The 16,370-nt window shown below is 40.3% G+C and overlaps 1 protein-coding gene and 1 long non-coding RNA gene across 3 annotated transcripts in view; both read right to left on the reverse strand.

Moving 5' to 3' along the window:
- The window catches only part of LOC120441740 (vascular cell adhesion protein 1-like), a 40,751-nt gene extending 36,875 nt beyond the window's left edge, over positions 1 to 3,876 (reverse strand). Inside the window, exons 1-3 of one of the 2 annotated variants that reach the window (XM_039617115.1) lie at positions 3,771 to 3,876; positions 3,497 to 3,562; positions 2,925 to 3,308 (exon numbers count right to left, since the gene is read on the reverse strand). In XM_039617115.1, the coding sequence (XP_039473049.1) occupies positions 2,925 to 3,308; positions 3,497 to 3,562; positions 3,771 to 3,837 (517 nt within the window). In that variant the 5' untranslated portion in view covers positions 3,838 to 3,876. The remainder of the gene's footprint in view (positions 1 to 2,924; positions 3,309 to 3,496; positions 3,563 to 3,770) is intronic. The other variant, XM_039617117.1, reaches the window with a different exon arrangement.
- LOC116335094 lies at positions 858 to 1,942 on the reverse strand. The gene is made up of 3 exons (XR_005614239.1): positions 1,654 to 1,942; positions 1,008 to 1,083; positions 858 to 876 (listed from the first exon to the last, which is right to left on the reverse strand). It is a non-coding gene; the product is annotated as an uncharacterized LOC116335094 (long non-coding RNA).
- Positions 3,877 to 16,370: the final 12,494 nt, after the last annotated feature.

Consider the following 16,370-nt stretch of genomic DNA (forward strand, 5'->3'; position numbering starts at 1 on the left):
AAAAGTTGGATCATCAGCGTATATAACCACTCAGCCAGCAAATCATTAATAAAAACAATTCACTTTTGGAGCTCCACAAGATTTTTCCGTACTGTCAGAAAAGCTGCTATTTAAAAATGCTCACCATCACCCAGAAAGACAGTTTTTGATCTGAGATACAACAACATCTAGGTTCAGTTATTATTATTAATTGATTTTATTTGAAAAGGAAAAATGCACAATATTAACATAAATGTTGTGATTCAATGTTTTGTACCAGAGATAGTTTAAGATAATTTGCATCCGTTGGCCCGTGGAAGATTACATGCAAAAGATCATAAACGTATTACAAAAAAAGTAAAACACAACAGACATGACAAATCCACACACCCATAAACACACACACACAAAACACATCATTATAGACATTTCATTTTGTTATTAAAACACTGTTGTCAGTGACATTGAACACAGTAGCATTTAAAAACACAACCCTGTCTAGTTTCCTATCATCTATATTTATTAAACAGTGATCCCTTATATGTGCTGAGGCAGTTCTAGTATGACCTGGTCTATAAGCATACTTTGCTAATATGAATAATCTGAGCGAGACAAGCAACCTTTTAAGCTCTGGTGGTATACATTTTAAGCCAGTATGGCCTTTTTTTTAATAATTTGCCTAAAAATATTTGAACACCACACTATAAAGAAATCTACAAACATCCTTAATTCTGGCAAACCAACTCTTAAGCGTTAAAAATAGTTTCATATTGTATTTTAAACTGGAGTTTTCCCTCCTCTTGCGACTTGCATAGACTTTAGTTGTTCAGCTGTTAAGTAAGTGTTCATTTGGCAGATTTCTATCTCTGATTTGTTGGGCGTCTCGATCTGAAGCAGCTGAAATAAAACAAACAAACAATTAAAAAGTTTTAGTTTCTGTTTGGTTTGGCAGTGATGAATGATAAAGATCCATGCAATATAGGCCACACACATTTAAAATGAGCATATCACAGAAAGACTTGTCTCACCACTCAAAGATGGCCAGTGTGATCACAAGCACTGTGATTCCTGCAGTCTGCAGTAGAGCAAAGAGACCAATACCACCTGAATGTTCAAACAAAAGATTTTAAAGTTTGCCTTCTTGAAGAATACTGTGTGAAGTCAAAAAGAAAGTCAAACAATCAACAGTCACAAAGATTGTTTAAGCGTGTCATAGACAAGACGACCAAAAATCATAAACAGCAATGCAAAACTCCTCTTTGCATTCAGTTGAATAAGTACTGGTTAACATTACCTTCAGTATTCACATGAATCTCTGCTGATGTCTGATTACCCAGATCATTAGAGGCCACACAGTAATAAACTCCTCCATCTGTTACATTGAAGCTGTAAATCTCTCCTTCAGATACTTTCACAGCTCCATCTCTGCTCTTCTTGAACCAGGTGAAGCTGCTGACTGGAGGTTTGGCTTTACTATAACAAGCTAGGTTCACCTGACTGCCTGCTGGCACTGAACCTGATGGACTGATAAATGCTGTGGTTTCTTTGGGGCGCACTGGGAAAAAACGGGGGGGATAGCTGTAACAAGGATTCCTGTTATCCATTATAAACATTCAATATTCCATTACTTATTGTTTACTCACAGGATCCATAAAAACACACTGATTGTCTTACATGAAACACTGAGAGTCTCTTCTGTCTCTGCTGTCTTGGTGTCTTTTCCTTGGTTCACAGGATATCTGGCAGAGCAGCTGATCTTCTTTCCATCATGTGTGTCTGACAGAGTGATGGTCTGCTGGATTTTAGTTGTAAAGCTTCCAGCTGTGTTTTCCTCTATTTTGTTTTGAGAGTCTTGTTGGAGATTCCAGGTGAGTTGAGGAGGGGAGTGTGGACAGGGAGTGAGAGCTGAGCAGGTAATAGTGACAGACTCCTTCTCCTTCAGATCACCTGGGATTGTAATATTGGGCCTCAAGGAGAATCTGTGGTTTGAAATGATATATCTATATAAACAACACAGATCATCAAGTCACGAAGAGGTAATTTAGCTCTTGTGATACATGTGAACACTGAAGTCTGTGGGTATGAATATAACAGCAGCAGAAAAACCACAAACCTTTTTCCAAAAAAATAGAAATGCTCTAGAGAATGCAAAGGCAAAACACCATGTGGTGAATTGGAAGTAATTTTACTTTTGATACTTGAGGCTTTTTTGTTTCTTCATTTCCCTAATAATCAGAAATGGCATAGGCTCAGGAACACTTCTGAAAACCACTTTATTTAGCTCCACCCACTCTGCCATGCTGGCTCTATCTTGTGTGCTTCTTGGATATTTGTACCACGGAAATGTTCTCCTTAGGCATCCTCTCATTCTCCAGGATTGTAATAAATAATCAGGTCAAAAATTCAGCTGTCTTTTCTCCTAGACATCTCCATACCTGCACAGGTATCTGAACCGCCACATTTCCACTCTTCATAGGTGCCCTACCAGTACAGACTACCATTCAGTGCTACACTCTAACCTGTTCACATGCTTAACTTCCTTTGGAGAAACATAGGTTGAACTCAGTGGTCTTTTCAGCATGAAAATGTCAAACCACAGTGTCTACACAGTGCAATAACAGCATGTCTCTGTAGCAAAACAGTGCTAAACTGGTATTGCAGTTCAAGCCTGTATTATTCTGAAACAAAACATTACTATGTCGTAACTTTGTTTTCCTCTGGTCACATTAATTAAATACAGGATGAAAATGTTTTGCAGATCATTTCATTCTAATTTTATTCACAGCTTTTGATGGAATTATGGAAATATAAATATTAGTGCTGTCAGTCTGGTTACTCATCATGATAGCATTGTTAATTTTGGTCTCCACAGACATCTTTGCCAGTTCATGGAAGAGCAATTATTAAAACATTTTACTATAAACTAATTAAAAAAAAATCTTTACCTCTGACTGTTATTTGAAGAGGATCACAATGAGCTGTCGCCATGAATGTTTCACTCTCTACTCTGAAGAAGTATGTGTCTGTGTATGTGGTGGTTAAATTAGTAAACAGAGTGGTGCAGTCTCTCTGACTCAGGTTCCCAGTAATACTCATTGGATAGATGCTAACTGCTCCATTACTGTTGAAGATCACATTGTTTGGATAAATGGAAATTCTGGAATCATTTTTTATCCACACTCCAAAGGTTTTTCTAGTGGTGATAAACTTCTGTTCTTCTTTGGGTCTGAAGCTACATGGGATTTGCAAACAAGATCCACTCAGTGCTTCCAACTTCTTTGGTGCAGTTATGAAGAGGTCTGCTTCATCAGGGCAGTCAGCCAAAGCAACTGTAAATACAGCATTATATTTAGCAGCAGACATTTTTCCCCTCCGTTTAACTGTGTGTGCTGATATTTTTCAATCAGGGAATGAGCAGTTGGCTCCATCTATAATGGTCTTTTGGCATCAATTCTAAATTAATGTAGAGTATAAATTACCCCAATAATATCTTTGAATAACTGAATAAACAGCTCACCTGGAACAAAGAGGAAAATCAGTATCATGCCAACTTTCACCATGTTCATAGACAGAATCTTGTTCCCTGGGTTGGCAAAAAACTTGTTAATTTAATAATATAACTATACAAAATCTATAAATAAAAATGAAACTATAATAACTCATGTTTTTGTGACTACAAGTAAAGCATTAGTAAACACAATAATGTCTCTGTCAGTACGGTAAAAGAAAAACAACAGAATAAGTTTTAGTATCACAAAACTAAAAAATAAAAGCATAAAATATTTTCTTACCTAACGAGTTCATGTCAGATCTTTTGTAGCAGAATTCTAATAACCCAAGTGAACTACTTTTTGTCATGTCAGAAATGAGGAAGTATAAAGATACTCACTGACAACAAGTGTGAAACAGTCAGTGTTATGCTTCCTGCTTATCATGCAAAAGAGGAAGTCAGAGTCTAAAATGACTGCAAGACATTTTAGACTCCTTAAATGCCTCTGAGTTAAACCTTGAGCTTGCAGAATATATTTGATAATTTCCAGTATTAATCTCACATTGTAGGGAGTTACAAGCTAAGACAAGTTGAGCTAAGAAAATGAGTGTATTTGGTTGGCGTATTTCTGGATTTATGTCACCTTGAAGTACCTTCTTAATATGGAAAATGGCTTTTACCAGATTTCTGGCTTGTTTTAAACGTCCACTTAGCTTACACGGCTGCTTATTATAACATATAGCAGTGGTGGTGGTGCTTTATCAGTAATTACTGTTCATTTACCTCCAGATTTTAACAGTTTTTTGTCACAGAACAGTATTCTGGTGAGCTAGGGAAATGCTGTAGTTTTCTGCTATGAGGTACAGTAGTGTTTAACAGTCTAACGCATATTTTCTTCTCTGTTGCTGACCTGCCCGCTCTGTCCGTGTCCGTTGTTGTTGTCTGCGTCTCTCTCTCTCCTCATCTCCCTGGGTGTTGTTTTCATTCTCGCTTCCGGAAGTTTTGGTCAGCGATGCGACCTCCTGACCCAGAAGCATTTCTGACGCCGCACCTGCCACTCATCAGCTGCACTGATTACTATTGTCATGAAATTACAAAGAACTGGAATTTAATACTATCTTCAGAGTCACCTATTTAGCAGTGTGGCTGAGCTCCGGTCGACGCTTGTTGAGTTTAACCTTGTCAGTAAGGCCGAGACTTATAGTGTTAGAGACCTTGCTAATTGTGAATATACCTGCCAACTTGCCAGGAGCTGCAAGTGCAGAGTTTCAAGTCACTGGAGGGGAGTCACAAATTGGAGCACCAGTGTGGAGTGTAAACAGGAGTCACAGAATCGAACATGGGTGTTCTGGACTGTTTTTCCACCACCAGAGACATTCGCACTTTGAAAAGCACGTATGAACATTGCTTGGGGGGCCAGCAGACTCGACTCCGGTGCAGCGGGAATTATAATTACAGCAGATCTGCTGGAGCGGCATTTGAAGATGCTGCAGCATAAAACCAAGGTGCAGAGCGCCCTGTTACAGGTTGTGACTGAATTAAAATGTATGTTGCTATCCTCTTTCAGGGCTGCCAGCAACACGCCTCCCCGCCTTCACCACTTGCTATAGCTGCTGCCTGCCCTCTTCCCTCCTGCCCTCCTCTACTGCCTCACGAGCGCCCTGTACCTGCTCCAGACAAGTTTTCTGGAGAGCTGAACAAGAGCGGAGGATTTCTGACACAATGTGCTCTAATTTTCAGGCAGAGGCTTCAAGGAGCCTTTTTGAACAGCCTGAAATGTGAGTTACCAACAAAGGACTTACCAAAATAATTAGATGAATGAATAAATATGTGTATTAGGTTAGACGACCACATGCACAAGTATGGAGGAACGTCTGGGGGTTTTTGGGCGAAGTCTCCTCCCTGGAAGTGGAGGCGGATGGAGAGCATGCAGGCAGACGAGGAGGAGCCCATGCAGCTGGGACAGGCCCGTCTCAGCCCATCGGGTCAGAGAAGAAGACATCATGTGGGTGAGTGTTTCGCCTTTGGCCAGAAAAGGTCATTTTGTTGACATGTGCTCCTCGCAGGTATAAAAGTGTAGCCCATGAATAGCGGTAGGGATCCTGAGGGGTGGGACTCAAAATGCTTCTTCCCACCTAGCCTGCTCAGCTAAATTGTCCCACCAGTTAATCACATTTACCTGTCAAGCTTTCATTGACTCCAGGGGTGAGCAGAGTTTATTGGATGAGAACCTAGCTCAAAGGATGGGTGTGCTGTTAGTTTCTCCCGCTGAGACTTTGCATGTGGCTGCTTTAAATGGCACCCATCTAGCTGACATTACCCATCAAACCCATCGAGGTCCAATTGACATTGTGACAGAGTTACACCATCCCGGACCGCAGACAGCCGACCTAGGCTCATGCACGCACAGCCGCAGTTAGATTCCACACTCTTTCCTCTGTGTTATTGTGGCACTGCGTCGTTAAGCCAACCGGTCATATATATATATATATATTTATTTATTTTTTTTTGTTTTTGTTTGTTTGTTTGTTTGTTTTGTTTTTGTCCTGTTTGGCACAGTAGCAATCAGAATTATCGGCTGAACACCAAGAAAAATGCCCAACATATTTATTTTCCCAAGTGGATCATTGCCATGCTTCAAGGCACTTGATTGATCTTTGTTATTTATTTATTTTTACTTTTAAGTTATTACAATTGGAACAGACATGACCGGTGAATAGGAAAGGGAAAGACATAGACAAGTGATGTTCAAGAAAAGGAGAGGGAAAGAAAAATAGAGGGGAAGAGGGACAGTGAGAAAGGACACCTAAAATCCACTAGATCACCTGCTGGGGAAAAAAAGAACAAAACAAGCAAAAAAGAGAACAATATAGTAGGGAAACCACAGCAACAACCTATATAAGTACAGTTGTGGTCAAAAGTTTACATACACTTGTAAAGAACATAATATCGTGGCTCTCTTGAGTTTCCAGTTATTTCTACAACTCTGACTTTTCTCTGATAGAGTGATTGGAACAGATACTTCTTTGTCACAAAAAACATACATGAAGTTTGGTTCTCTTATAACTTTATTATGGGTTAACAGAAAAAAGTGATCACATCTGCTGGGTCAAAAATATACATACAGCAGTGCTAATATTTGGTTACATGTCCCTTAGACATTTTAACTTCAATTAGGTGCTTTTGGTAGCCATCCACAAGCTTCTGGTTGAATCTTTGACCACTCCTCTTGACAGAATTGGTGCAGATCAGTTAAATTTGATGGCTTTCTGACATGGACTTGTTTCTTCAGCATTGTCCACATGTTTTCAATGGGATTGAAGTGAGGACTTTGGGAAGGCCATTCTAAAACCCTTATTCTAGCCTGATTTAGCCATTCCTTTAACACTTTTGATGTGTGTTTGGGGTCATTGTCCTGTTGGAACTGCGCCCAAGACCCAACCTTCGGGCTGATGATTTTAGGTTATGTTGAAGAATTTGAAGGTAATCCTCCTTCTTTATTATCCCATTTACTCTCTGTAAAGCACCAGTTCCATTGGGAGCAAAACAGCCCCACAGCATAATATTACCACTACCATGCTTGATGGTAGGCATGGTGTTCTTGGGGTTAAAGGCCTCACTTTTTCTCCTCAAAATATATTGCTGGGCATTGTGGCTGAAAAGCTCAATTTTTGTTTCGTTTGACCTCAGAACTTTCCTCCAGAAGGTCTTATCTTTGTCTATGTGATCAGCAGCAAACTTCAGTCGAGCCTTAAGGTGCCACTTTTGGAGCAAGGGCTTCCTTCTTGCACGGCAGCCTCTGAGTCCATGGAGATGCAAACCACGTTTGACTGTGGACAGCAGCCACAGTTCACAAGCCACAGGGGACCCAAAGGTCCAGGGCCCCCACCCCCCAGAAGGGGCCCGACAAAGTAACCACCTTCAGACACTGCTGATGATGCGAGTCTGCCCAGTCGAACCAAGTGTCGATAAAATGCTTCAGAAGCATGGTGGTGATGTTTTTTGACACATGAGCCAGAGCTTCAGTTTCAAACACACCACCATGATCTCCACCTCCTGGTCTCTGCATCTTCAGAGAGCCAACCAGGCAATTTTTTGGCTCTCCTGCATTCTCACAAATTCCTTAGTCTGATGTCTTTGTGTCCATTATTCCCAGTTTGTCCCTCCCAAAGGACAGCAGCTCTGAAAATGCCTTGTCTTATGGAACAAGCAACTTGACCAGATCCTTGCTCAGCGACCGCGGCACCGCATTTTCATTAATTGTAACAAAATAAACAAAGCAAATAACTCACCATTGAGTGGATTGAGAGAGGATATTACGTTGAATAAATCGGCCGGGTTATTGCACACTGTCAATTGATATTTGTCAATATCTGACAAGCACACCAACCACAGGGACAGCAGCAGCGATGAGAGCAGGGGACATGCAGCAGGTCGACCTGGAACTTATACAGAGTTCATTCCCGCCACAATAAAGGGATTCAGAATAAAGTGGGGTCAGATGTTACCTCGGTTACACAGGGGTGAAGGACAAGAACTAGATCACCAAGAATTATAAAATCGTTATAAATAAACAAGAAATCATGAGAAATGTGTCTCAAGAGATTGATAAATGTGTATATTGCTCAGGTGGAGGAGTGGGTCATCTACCAGTTGGGAGGTCAGTGGATTGATTCCTGGTTTCTCCACATGCTATAGTATTCTTGAACCAGACACTGAAATCCAATGTGTTCCCAATGCAGTCAAAAGAACCTGAATAGCAGAAAAGGAATATATGTACACTATATTGCCAAAAGTATTCACTCATCCATCCAAATCCTTGAATTCTGTTTTTTTTAATCACTTTCATGTGGAAGTGGTAAGCTATCTTAAATTATAGTGCATGGTCAGCGGTTGCTGATGCACATGGTGCACAGAGGTCACTGACTGCGAGTCAATCACTGCAGACCTCAAAACTTTATGTGGCCTTCAGATTAGCTCAAGAATGGTGTACAGAGAGCTTGATGCAATAGGTTTACATGGCTGAACAGCTGCACCCAAGCCTTACATCACCAAGCACAGAGCAAAGTTTTAAATGCAGTGGTGTAACGCACGCCACCACTGGACTGTAGAGCAGTGTAGACGCACACTCTGGAGTGATGAATCACACGTTTATGGTAATCCCATCGACTAGTCTGCATTTGGTGGTTGCCATGAGAAAAGTACTTATCGGACTGCAAGCTTAAGATAGAGACAATGGTAACTAGACATGAAATGTGGAACACGGGAAAGGCACAGAGTAGACACGGGAACAGAGACTAAACACAGGCTATGATAAACACTGAGGGAGGGAGAACTAAGATCTTTGAGAACTGAAGAAATAAAGATAACCAAAACCCATAAATAACAATAACCAAAGAATATTAAACCAGAAACAAACACTGGGTCACCAGACGCAGTACCGCGACAATATAGGTGATAGCAGATGAATGCTGGAAAATACTTTTGGCATTATAGTATATGTATGTGTGACTGGGTGGTTCAGACTTTTTAAGATTTGTTTGAGAGCTCAAAAATGATGATGACGCTATATAATTACCAGCTGCTTTACGGTTTCCCACTGAAGAGCTGCAACTGTCACAGTCTGAGCTGGTGGACCGTTTGGAGTGGAAAGTGGAGGCAAAAGCAGACACTTGCATGAGAAAGTAATTTTAAACAAAAGGCAAGACATTTATTATAGGCTGGATGACATTACACAACAAAAGGCAAAACAAGAATCAAGACTTGACTGAATAAACTAAACTTAGCAGATTAAATCTAAAACTAACACACAGAATACAGGGAAGCCAGAAACATTAGACCTGAAGAGGAACCTGGAACACAGAGAGCAATACACAGAAAACATGAAAAGGACACAGGGAAACTGACACAAGATAAGCACCACATGGGTGATTAGGGAGAGTGAAAACACATGGGGAAGCAGCTGGAGCCAATAAAGCTAATCACACGGCGAATGAAAACTGAAGACAACCTACAGGGTCAAAGTAAAACAAGAAACATAAAAACGCAGACCAACTCACACAACTTGACACGGAAGCCAGGAGAAAGGGACACTCAGGGAAACTTGACAGACTTGGGAAACGACAGGAGGAGACACAAAGAAGGGAACATGAAAACAGCTAAGGGAGATGAGACAATGAGGGAGAGAGACAGAGAGGGAGCAAGACAGAGAGAGTGAGAGCGAGATAACAGGCTTGGGAGAACATACATGAAAGTACACGAGAGACAGGGGAACATGAAATGAAACGCAAGGCGGGAGCAGGTAAGCAGAAAGGGGAGACGAAACACACAGCCATGACCAGGGCCCGGGGAACAATGAAGCAAGACACACTGGGAGGGCGGAGCAACAAAAACACAGATGACACAACACACACATACTGGCAAGACAGAGGAGAGACCAAGACACAAGGCGAACCTTAAATCACAATCATAATACCCAAACACAAAAACACAAGAAACTCAAGAAGCTGGGTCAAATCACCCACAACCATGACAGCAACTTCCATTTACACATATTTAAAATCAAAAGATGAAAACAGCTGTCTGAAGTTACTACAGAAGGATGAAAATAACAAAAGACCTGCAGAAAATAGTTTGTTTTACTTCACCGAATTCTTGGCAGTGAGAGTCTTGTTGGAGATTCCAGGTGAGTTGAGGAGGGGAGTGTGGACAGGGAGTGAGAGCTGAGCAGGTTATAGTGACAGACTCCTTCTCCTTCAGATCACCTGGGATTGTAATATTGGGCCTCCAAGGAGAATCTGTGGTTTCACATACATATTCATTATAAAATCAAACTGCACTTTCAAATCTGATTCAAATCTGCAAACTTGTTCTGAATTCATACTTTGATTCATAAATGTAATCAAGTCCTTAAAATAACTGTAGAGCAGAAATTACAATAAGAAACATCTCCTGAGTGTCATGCTGGGACAATCATTACAACTGTAATACAAGATTTGCTCAACAGATATTGATTATAATCAAACAGTGGATCAAAGAATAGATAATAAGTCCTAGATGTTAGTTTATTAGGTAAAATAAAATAATGAAAGTTAAAAAAAGAAACCAAACAGACACACTATTACCTCTGACTGTTAGGAGAGGTCACTGTTGTCCCTAATGAGGTCCACCACAGTTGTGTCATCTGCATACTTGTTGATGTGATGAGTAGCAAATTAGGCTCTGCAGTCATGTGCCAGCAGCATGAACAGCAGTGGGCTCAGGACACAGCCCTGAGGGGAGCCGATGGAGAGGGAGAAGGAGCTTGAGATGATGTTTCCCACTCTCACTGACTGAGGGCTGTTGGTGAGGAAGTCCAGCAGGCTGTTACACATGGGGGTGCTGATACCCAGAAGGGTCAGTGTCCTCAACAGCCGCTTGAGGATGATTGTATTGCTGAGTGCTGAGCTGAAGTCAACAAACAGCATTTATATCTGACTGATCTTCTCCTTCACGTGTGCCAAGCTCATGAGAAGAGCAGAGGAAATGGCATCCTCGGTGGAGGGATTTGGCCCGTAAGCAAACTGGGATTTGCAAATATGGGGGGCAGTGAAGAGATCATGTACTCCTTTACCAGCATCTCGAAGCACTTCATCATAGGAGTTACTATGCACTACTGAACTAACAGGAGTTAGTGCACTGTCCTCCAATAAACCAACATCACAAAGCTCAACTGTGCGTTGGTTGAAGGGCTAATTTATTGACAAGTGAGACTAGGGATGGGTATCGAAACCCGGTTCTTGTTGAGAACCGGTTCCCACTGTTTCAATTCCTTGGAATTGTTTGCCATTTTTGCAAACGATTCCTTATCGATTCAGTCGCCCGAATGACGTCACCACGTTGCGGGCGTCATTTACCTGGCAGGGCGCCGAAGCGGCTCAAACGCTCAAAAGTTTGGTTATACTTTACGAGAACGGATGACAACGGGCAACTTGCAATACTTGCAAAGTAGATATTTCATTTAAAGGAGGAAACACTATGAATATGCAAAAGCATTTGCTCACAAAACACGCGATGACCTTAAATGAATGTCGTGTTTTTAATTCCGCTCCGGACTCGTGAATCTCAACCCAGCAGCAGCGTTAACGTTTGCACGTCCTCTCCCGTTAATGCGGCAGGTAAATAATCAACTAACAGTGCATATTATGTTAGTGCGATCTGCCTTATTACAAAACCTGCCATTACTGTGCGCTGCATTTAGGTGACCATGATGAGACAGACAGACAGAGTCTGGCTGGCTCAGATGCTGGCAGTTCTCGCTGCAGTCTACCGGTAGTGTCTCCTTTCAGGCCAGGATAGACGAATGTCACCGAGCAGTGACTAAGTTTGTGGTCAAAGGCTTGCAGCAGATGCCCCCGATTTTCGGTAAGTGAATGTGTTTAATTGTAGGCAGGGACATTACTGGATATTCTTTGTAATTGCTACAGAATAATTTATGTTATGTTAAGAATATTTATTTTATTATTTTACATTTACAATTTTTTTTCCTGGGGACCCTGTGACACCCCATTGAAGAGCCGTAGGCTGTGGATCTCTTAAGATCTCACTGTTGGGTTTGTAAGGCCATGTTACTCCTAAATTTCTATCTTGTTCAAAGAAAAGATATAAAACAAAGTTCTAAGCTAATCGACCTTAGTGTTCTCCTTTTTAAAAAAATATGAATCGATAAGAGAATCGATAAAGAATCAAATCGTTAAACAGAATCGAAAATGGAATCGGAATCGTGAAAATCTTATCATTACTCATCCCTAAAGTGAACATCAACAGGGGAGGCAGTGACAGCAGAGTTCACCAGGAATGGAAGAAAAAAACATCAAAGATCAAACAATACACAGAAAGTTCTTCTAGCTTTTAGCACTCATTTTCACTTCAGCTTGTTTAATGTTATAAATTTGCAACCTCAGCTGACTGACGGATCCAGAACAACACAAGGAAGAATATCCCACAGATCAGCTGTACCACATATTTTTTACACAGCCTTGTTCTGGCAACAGACTTTCTCTGCTAGTACATGGGCAGTTTGTAACTGACTGTCATCTGCACACATTACTAATGCAGAACCATTCTGAGTCCATATGGCTGAGGAACCTTTCACATAAAAAGAAGCATGCACTTCACTGTGATCTGAAATCCATTCTTTTCTATGGTTTATGTCGAGTAATAATGGTTTCCCGCTGGGGTATAGCACTGCTAAAAATTACTGCTAAAAATTATTTAGAACAGGGAAAATACAGCAGCCAGCTCAAAATTCTCAGTGCTTGTGCCCTGAAGCCACATTCATGTAAATTCACTCTTCTTCATTTGTGACAAACAGAAACTTAATGTCATCCAGTACAGTCAGTAAAAGTGCAGACTCAGTCTGATTAAAAGGACCTTCAAAGAGCTGTACGTCAACAACATGAGCTGAAGCATTGTTGTAAAGAAAGATTTTTTCAGACCAAATTTTGTGTTTCTTTTATGTTTTACATGGAAAAAGGACTCTTTGCATTTTAAATCTGTTTCCTGGCAGGTGATGTGCATATTATTGATACTTGAGTTAAAACAAAATTGTCTTGACATCCACATGGGTCTTGCACAGCCACAAATATGACTGATGGAACTATTTTGAGGAACATTAAATTTCTACATCTAAAGTTGCTCTAAAGATAATTTCTTAAAACAAACACCACAGAAAAAGAAACAAACATAGTCCACATGAGTAAAACGAAGAAGAAAATGGTTGCAGAAAGCTGTGTCTGTAATCACATAAGATGATTACATGCAGAACCCTGCTGACCAACTTCTTCCGTGTACCCAAATGTTTCTGGTTTTATTTCATGAGTCATGAGTCATTCATCAGTGCAGCCATTCAGACAACAGCAGAGACCCATTTTCATTTATCATACTTTAAATTTGGAGTGGCTCCTCCAACACCAATAATCATAAAACATGAGAAACTATGCAGTAACACCACAGTAAGTACAGTTTGGTTGGTTGTGCAGCAAACAGCAGACAGTTGATTCCTGAAACCTTGACTGCCAAATATGTATCCCTTCCCATTATTCTCAGAAAATGTTAATCATCAAATTGTAACGAATAATCTCTAGACCAGACATGAAGACCAAGAAACAATCAATTTTCTTTTTTGTGCCTTTTTTCCCCTCCAGTATTCAGTCACTCTCCATCTCACATCCAATTTCCAATCAGCCATTGGATTACTCTGACTCAAAGCTTGTTGTTGAAATCTGAAATAAACTGAGGTTCACACAAACAGGTTGTCTTTATAAGTTTTATTTACCTTTGCAAAGAGGTCAAACAACAGCACAGACAGCAGTCTGCATGCACTTTTTTTTCTTTTCTTTTTTTAAAGCAAGTGTAAGCTGGGAATATTTACAGAGAGAAGGTATCTACCTCCCATGTTCACAGAATACATTCAGAAAATTGTGTATAAATGATCATTTGTTCATCAACATGTGGTTTTAAGATGACAGGGAGACAGGATAAATTACATATTACTATTACAGCTTTAAGAGAAACTATGAACATAGACTATTAGACAAAGAGTGGTCAGTGGTTTTCTACACCGACCCTCTTGCATGTTAATTTCAGGGAATTCCTTACTGAAGGCGTGAAATAAAAAGTACAATATTTGAATCAAGTACACAAATGGACTTATAAAATTGTTTGAGTCATGATCTCCAGATAACGGTTATAATGTAGCTACATCTTAATTTCTCCCAGAAGGATTAATCCCCAGTTAGTTTATGAGCTTAAGCTAAGTTGCATGACTCTTGGCAGATCAGACATGTCACACTGAAATGAACTGACTGTGCCTGTAAAACTAACCAGACCTATCAGAAACATTTGGGCATGCTATTTTGCTCTGTTTAGTAAATCTGGCTCTAAAGATGCAAAACTGAATAGTTTACTTTTGGGAAGACAGCACTGGCTTGAGGAATGATATTTCCATCTCTGTACTCAGAGTATGATGGTCATGTACAGCTGTTGAAGATCAAACTATAAAGAAATATCCAAACATGTAAAGATTCTACTAATTCTACAACATTGCAGTGAATTAAGTGATACTTTAAGGTGGAGTTTGTCCTGCAGAAACTTTAGTTGATGTGTTGTGATGTGACTCTGCTCATCTGACAGCTTTCTGTCTTTGGATTGTTGGAGCGTCTTGATCTGAACCAGCTGAGGGATAAAAACAAAACAAATGAGAAGCACTAACTACTTAGTATATAGTTTTAAATAAGCAGAGGTGGGAAATAATGAAGTGCAAATATTTATGTATGTACGTATTTTACTTAAGTCGTTTCTTAATGAAAACTTTTTACTTTTACTCCCTAAATTTTACAATAAATATCTGTACTTTCTACTACTAAAAAACCATGTGGCATAGTCAGGGGTTAAAGTAGGCTGCAACTTATGGCCCAGATGCTGTTTGTCACAGAGAGGGAAAAGAAAGAGAGCCAACTTCACTCAGAGATTGAGAAACATAAGAAAGACAGGACAGGAAGAAGAGAGATTAGATTTAAAGGCAACGACTGCTCGGTGGGATTCAATAAACTGGAAATTTAAAGCTCACATGTAAATCCTCATTTTTTAATTGTGACATTATGTTTCTTCATATTTGTTACGGCCCTAGCAGGGCCTCCTCTTGAAAATTGCCCTTGTGGGGGTGTGGTGTTGTTCTCCATGCCTCCTCCTCTCTTGCTCCTCCCACCCCTCTGTCTCTCTTTCACTCTGCCGTCTCTCCAGGACGCACCTGCTGTTCATTACCCTCGTTTGGCACCTGGACCCAGTCAGCAATCACCTCTGAGGTTATATAGGCTGGGGAAGAACTGTGTGGTGCGGGTGTTTTTCTTTGTTGTTGTTTTTTTTTTTGTCCTGTGAGTCTACAATATCTTTCTAGGTGTTGGAAAGGTCCAATTACATGTTTGGTGTGCCTGTGGTGTTAAATTGAGTGAGTAGATGGGCCTGTGGGCTCCGGAAGCGTCTCCCCGTGGTGAGGAGTTAAGTGGGAAGTGCCTCCTTTATTTGTTTGGTAGTTTTTTCCTCTGTTGCTGCGACTGCTTCCTTTGGTTTTCTTGGCATTATTGATAAAACGGCATTGCCAGCTCTTTAGGTTAAGACTATTTGTAATAAAACCATATTATGTACTGAACACCTCTGTCTGGTTCCCTTTTCATTCTGTTCCGGAACCATTTGTTACTGGTCCCCACACTCACACCCCTAGACCTCCTTCATGGGGACGTAACAATATTATACAAAACAAACTATGACAGAACTCTTCAGTTCAGTGCAAGATAAACTGACGAGTTTGCTGTGTTGTGATGGATTTAAAGTGTGTGTGACTGGTGCACAGAACAGACTACAGTGCTCATGGTCACCATTAGGTTACATAAAGGGTAGGGTATAAATACAGCGTAAACAGTGTACTGTCAGTATAGACGATGGAAATCAGTCAGGACAACTCATGAAACATTGACTTACATCTATTTAAATTTAATTGTGTACATCCACTAAAAGCAGTAAACCTCAGAGCAGCAGTTAAATCTACTGGAGCTCTCAATAGAAATTATTCTGAGTTGATGATTTTTCCCCCTGAGACACTCCTTTTTAGGGTTCCCCCACCCTCTGAATCCCACTTTAACCCCTGAATGTGCTCATTTTCCTGTTTAGAGGTAAACCCACCCACTACAATGTGATCAACAGAAAATTTAGTTATTTTTTTAATTTTCCTTCTATTTCTTTGCTCATGTTCTACTTAACTGATACTAGCAGCTATAGCTTGTTTCAGTCTAATACTGAGACTGAAATAAAGTTTTTTATTGCCATCTACCAATATAATTTTATTATTACATTAATATAGCACATG

The sequence above is a fragment of the Oreochromis aureus genome, linkage group 9 (genome assembly GCF_013358895.1).
Source record: "Oreochromis aureus strain Israel breed Guangdong linkage group 9, ZZ_aureus, whole genome shotgun sequence".
Classification (NCBI taxonomy): domain Eukaryota; kingdom Metazoa; phylum Chordata; class Actinopteri; order Cichliformes; family Cichlidae; genus Oreochromis; species Oreochromis aureus.